Source organism: Macaca mulatta, chromosome 15 (assembly GCF_049350105.2).
Source record: "Macaca mulatta isolate MMU2019108-1 chromosome 15, T2T-MMU8v2.0, whole genome shotgun sequence".
Classification (NCBI taxonomy): Eukaryota; Metazoa; Chordata; class Mammalia; order Primates; family Cercopithecidae; genus Macaca; species Macaca mulatta.
The window spans coordinates 10,794,346-10,800,410 of record NC_133420.1 but is presented as its reverse complement, the minus strand read 5'-3'; the positions used below and the strand labels follow the sequence as shown (position 1 = coordinate 10,800,410).

Below are 6,065 nucleotides of genomic sequence, written 5' to 3'. Positions count from 1 at the left end.
CACACCCTGGAAACTCAAAATTTTCTGCCTAGCTTATGGTGTAAGCTGCATCCTGCTGCTTCTTTCAAATGGTCTGTGGCTTATTTCAATTTTCCTGTTAAGTTCCTGTGTTGCTTCTTGAAAGAAAGTTCAGTGTGAATCTCTACACACCATTTTGTCTTTCCAAGTGCAAGAGGCAGGCTAACAATGCCTTCAATCCACCATCTTGGAAAACAAAAGTAACAGTTTTCTCATTTTTAAAGGTTTTGTTAAGATATGTTAATGACTCACAAAGGAATAGTATTGGGTATATTTGAAATTAGTATTTATTCATTTATGTTGATAAGTGAAAACACAAGATGGTTATCAAGATGGAAGTACTTAATATGTATATTTCAATATTCTTAGATGCAAATAACTTCACTTTTGATGTATTTTTATTTTACATCAGTTTCATTTCAACTTAGGTTTAAGGGGTTCTTGATAATCTGACATGATAAGTGGTGTTGGAATTGGCATTAGAATCCACCATGCTCTACAGCACTTCATCCTTCTTCGGCAGGCACCAATTTGATCTTCTACTACTTTGCAGACATCTCTTCTGCAAACACCAGACAAATTGAGACAATGACCTTCAGCAGCACCCAAACCACCTCTTACTGCAGGAAAGAAGATCCAGTGAGATAGTCCACCAATGGAATGTAAATCCATAAACAGTCTTAAGTAACAGAATAAATTTAGTATGAGCATTTCTATGTGGGAGCTTTTGAAATGGTTGCTGCTCATATGTCAGGGACACATGCAGATTAAGAAAGGTAGTAGTTCCGATCCTGGTTTGGCACAACAGTCACGGTATTTTTGGTGGGGGAAAAGGGATGTGGGCGGGGATGGTACATCTTCATCTTTTCCTCTGGATTTTCTCTCAGAAATGGCTGTTGCTTACTGCAGGGCAAAAATGCCAGTGTCTTCTGCCAGAGAGGGTTACTGAGGGCCATAGTGGTTCCACCTTGTGGCTGATACTGATATCCCTTTCTGCTTTTTTCGTTCCTAGCCAAAAAAGATGTTTCTGCTGTCTCAGGTATGCTGATTTCAGGAGTTGTTTTTTCTATATGGCTATTCGTTTTTGTTTTTTTTTTTTTTTTTCTTTCACTCTCTCTTTTTTTTTTTTTTTTTTTTTTTGGCTTCACTGTGTTGCTATAGTTTCTTAAGTGGTCCCTTGAACCCTCCCAGCGCTATTTTGGTTTGTACATAGCTATCTATAAATTTTTTCTTGGGGGAAGTGTAGAGTTAAAGGCTGGTATATCCTGCTTTTGCTCCCCCGAGTGATTTTATTCCCCCAAGCTAATATTTCAGGCTTTCAATTTATTCGTGCTTTCATCTGTTCAAACAAGTGGAAATTACTTTTTCTCTCCACATTTAGATTTGCTCTATCTACTTTAATTGCTAATAGCGTCTTAGTCATAGGATAGATTAGTTAGAAAAAAGTATATTTTTGACATTATAAATGATCCTTTCAATTTGTGTCTAAAAGTGGAAAATATTAGAAAGCTTGACATTTATTATTGTGTCCAGACCAGTATTTCCTCCAGATAACCTTTATTACAACAAAGATAATTTAATGAAGATCTCTCTAATGGTAAAGCTGGTGGCTTTGTGCTATTATAATATCCTTAAAGTGACAGTCTGGTGGAAAGACCAACTAAAGCAAGGGTTAGGAGAAAAACAGTTATTACTTTCATTTTGGTCTCACTCTGCATTAAGAGTTTTCATTGTGTCAAAGATTTATTATTCATTAAGTAGCCTAATGTTCATTTAATAATAAATGGATCCTATTAAATATGATTTTTAAAATTATAATCACATTACTTTTATTCACATCTGTCTACTGATGACATTCACAGATGAGAATGGTATAACGTTATTTTATTTTTTTCATTTTGCCACATCTTTATTTACTTAGGTTTATGCTGTATCAAACAATGTATGTGTGGGAATAATGGGTGATTCAGGAATGCATGAGGGGGAGGTTGAAGCTCTTTAACTTTGAACAATTAAAATTAGCAATATAATATTGAAATACATGCATAACACTCAAGTGATACTTTCAAAATAGTGTATATTTCCTATGTTTATTTGTAGCTTTTAAACCCAGCTAGAAGTATTCTATTTCTTTTGGGCACCATAAGTCTGAAAGTCTGTAGTGAAAGCTACGAGTAGTAAATGATGCTAATTCATGTGCTCCCACCTGTGGAAGAATTGAATGTCTTAGGTAAAAAAAAGATGGTGCAATTGGTGTACCAAGTATCTTAGAATATAATATGGTGGTGGTTTTTCTGTTTCTGTAGCAGAGTAACATATATACTATACCCAAGTCATCAAGTTATTTAAATATGCCTTTAAACAGGGAGAACTGAAAATAATACTGTGAATCCTGGTAAGCATTTAAAAATAATGAGGAGAATATTGGCTTTATAAAGTCAAAATTTATCTGAATACAACCCATATAGCAATTTCATAGCAAAACCCTTCCTTCAATCCTATTAAAGTCAGAAGGAAAAGAAGAATGCCCACTGTCAATGCTGTATTAATATAGTTCTAAAAGTTTTGAACAATGAAACATATTGTAAGAAGAGAAGTCAGAGGACATTTGAGCCCATTGTTTTTCCTCTCCTTCTATACCTCCCAACATACCATTGGAATGTTGTAACATTTTGAAGAATCTATAGTAGTGTCGCAAATCATAGAATACTATGAATGCATCTGAATCTGAGATATCCCCAAAAGATACAAAATAGGTGTGACTAGAATGAAAGAAAGATTTAGGCTTTTGGCCATGACTGCAAGTGAGCTGCTCTCAAGTGACTGCTGCTATAGAACATATATATAGTAGAGGATCTCTTTGAAACATTTCTATCCCTGAAAATGGTTAGGCAAGTTCTTAAAATATCTCCTCTTTCAAACACAAAAATAGTCTGTGAACTGGAGCTTGAGCAGTGGGCACTTTGTATTGGATAGCTGATGGAGGGGGGTGAGGGTTTCCCAGATCTTCTGGGAAGATCTGCTATGATCAGTAATGCTAATGATGGTACTACTGACTCTTGGGCCATCAGAAGTTCCAGTTTGTTAATGCTGAAACTTCTATATTGAGTTAAAGCATTGAGTCAGCTTCACAGAGGAAGTCTGGATAATAGCATTCTCATTTCAGACCATAAAATGATGTCAGGTTAAGGATGAACAATGAGTTCAGTATTAAAAATGATCAGGTAAGCAAGACACCACGAATAAAAGTTAATGAAATGAATAGCATATCTAAACCCTTTAAAACTAGATGTATTGAAATCGTCAATGTGGAGAAATAATTAAGCAGGTATGTATCAATTGTTTAAAGAAACAATCTACTATTACAAAGATGTAAAAACAATAGTAAAACAATATAGATGACAGAAAAAACGGGCAGGTCTGGCTGGGCGTGGTGACTCATGCCTGTAATCCCAGCATTTTGGGAGGCTAAGATGGGTGGATCACGAGGTCAGGAGTTCAAGACCAGCATGCCCAAGATGGTGAAATCTTGTCTCTACTAAAAAATATATATATAAAAATTAGCCGAGCATGGTGGCAGGTGCCTGTAGTCCCAGCTACTCAGGAGGCTGAGATAGAAGAATCGCTTGAACCCGGGAGGTGGAGGTTGCAGTGAGCCAAGATCGCACCACTGCACTCCAGCCTGGACAACAGAACGAGACTCCATCTCCAAAAAAAAATAAAATAAAAATAAAGGCAGGTCTGAAACAAAAAATAATTTAAAAATAAATGCAAGTTATTAATGATATATTAGACACAGGTAAGAGGATAACTAGTGAAGAAAAAAATGTTTAAATGATATACCCAGAATGTAACATGGAAACACAAGGTCTAACATTTATTTAATTCAAATATGGGGGGAGAGAAGTGTAAAAGGATTCACCATTTCAAGAGATTCTCAAAAAGAAATTAAGAAAAGGTATAAATCCATTGATTCAAAGAATATATTTCTAACAGATGATATAAAAATAAACTCACTTTAGTTAAATTATAAAACATTAAAACCAAACACCAGACCATACAAACATTGAAAAAAGGATAATTTATAATGAAATAATATTTATCTGATTATTATAGTAAAGCAAAAACTAAAAATGAGTAAACTAGTATCAACAAATGTTGAGAGCAAATAACTGTTAATATAGAATTGGGTACTCAGTAATGCTGTCTTTCCAGATCAAAAATCACAATATGAAATTGACAGATAAAAATGAAAATTGTTCACTACCAAGAGATCTGCAGCAAATAAAATTTCAAAGGCTACATATCAGAAAGAAAGAATTTAACCCAAAAGCTGATATTAGAGTCAACTTGGTATTCCATAAATATCACTAAACTGATGATAATAGTAACACTTTCTGACACGTGGGGATTCTGAAAAGAAGTGAACTTTTACTTTTGTTTAGAATTTAGAAAGTTATAGAAAAATACTCTTGCCCTGACAAAGAGAATAAGCTGGATAATCTATAGATCATAGATTTCATTTTAAAACACAGAACTGAGGTCTCAAAAAAAGCTAATTAACTTAAATTCAAAGTGATGAAGCCCTGCTGAAAAAAGAACGGATCCACAGATGCTTTGTGCCTAGCTGAGTTGCAGCAGCAGAAGCAGGAGGAAGCTGCCCTTGGTGGAGATAACAAGGAAACAAGTGAATCTCCAGCAAATGTTGAAAGGCTGAGTGTGGGCTTGTGATAGTTTAGCATCATCAGTAGGGGCCCAAACACACTCACTCTCACTCACTCTCCCTCACTAATGCTTGCTTGCTTGTTTGCTTGCTTGCTTGCTTTCCTTTCTTTCTTTCTTTCTTTTTCTTTCTTTCTTTCTTTCTTTCTTTCTTTCTTTCTTTCTTTCCTTTCTTTCTCTTTCTTTCTTTCTCTCCCCTTCCTTCCTTCCTTCCTTCCTTCCTTCCTTCCTTCCTTCCTTCCTTCCTTCCTTCCTTCCTTCCTTCCTCTCTCCCTCCCTCCCTCCCTCCCTTCCTTTCTCTCTCTCTCTCTTTCTCTCTCTCTCTCTCTCTCTCTCTCTCTGGAGTCTCACTCTGTCTCCTAGGCTGGAGTGCAATGGCGCGATCTTGTCTCACTGCAACCTCTGCAAATATAATAATAAATGCTGCTGAAATTCAATCCTGTCAGGTCTAACTGCCTGCATATAAATTTCCAGTTCCCGCAAAGACATCTCATTGAGGTCACATTCTGTTGTATTCTTACTTTGTATCTTGAGATGTCTTGGTGGGACATGGAAATTTACATGTAGGCAGTTTGATCTGACAGGATTGAATTTCAGCAGCATCCATTATTATATCCACTCACTAGATCAAAAAACATGGATGGAATCTTATCAACAGGAACTACTGCTAAATGAGTCTCTTTTCTATTTTTCCCTATTATTGTCCTAGTGAAGCTGTAAATATTAGGTTCTTGAACCCACAGGACTGATTCTAGGATCTTGTCTGGCCAGGGATATAGCCTTCTAATCTGCAGAACCTTGTAGTAATCAGCTACCAACTTACCTGGGGATAAAAGAATTGAAAAAAGAAGGAGAATAAGAAGAAGCAAATGGAGTCTCATGGCTGAAGGGCCAGCATCAATGTGGGTTGAGCCTGGAGTCTCTGGCCATCGTGGGTCTGGGCCTTTTTATGATGCTCTCTGAGTCTGTGATTTGTTCTTGGTTAGTAGAGCCTAACGAAAAGAGAATAACTAAATCTCCCACAAGAAACTTCCAGGGACACACAAGTACATAAATCTGGTGATATCTCAATGGATGAGAAAGCAGGTGAATGCTATTTATTTCCAAAAGACTCAGGATGTCTTACTGTCACCTGCTTTCTTTATTATTTTCAACATGCACATGCAATAATCATTGCTCTTACTTTAAGTATAAAGTATTGTTTGCCAGGTAATATAGTAGGAACTGAAGTAAAATTGTTATACAAACACTGTACGTAATTAATGCATACAGTTTGGCAAATTTGCACATAGATATTACTCTTGTTACCACAACCAATATCCAGG

At 36.1% G+C, this 6,065-nt stretch overlaps 1 protein-coding gene across 1 annotated transcript; it reads right to left on the bottom strand.

Moving 5' to 3' along the window:
- Positions 1-289: 289 nt before the first annotated feature.
- LOC144334828 (beta-defensin 109-like) lies at positions 290-5,745 on the bottom strand. Its single transcript, XM_077966590.1, has 2 exons — positions 5,564-5,745; positions 290-638 (listed from the first exon to the last, which is right to left on the bottom strand). Exons 1-2 carry the CDS (start codon positions 5,619-5,621, stop codon positions 433-435), a joined length of 264 nt encoding a protein of 87 aa, XP_077822716.1. The 5' UTR covers positions 5,622-5,745; the 3' UTR covers positions 290-432.
- Between the last annotated feature and the right edge of the window lie 320 nt (positions 5,746-6,065).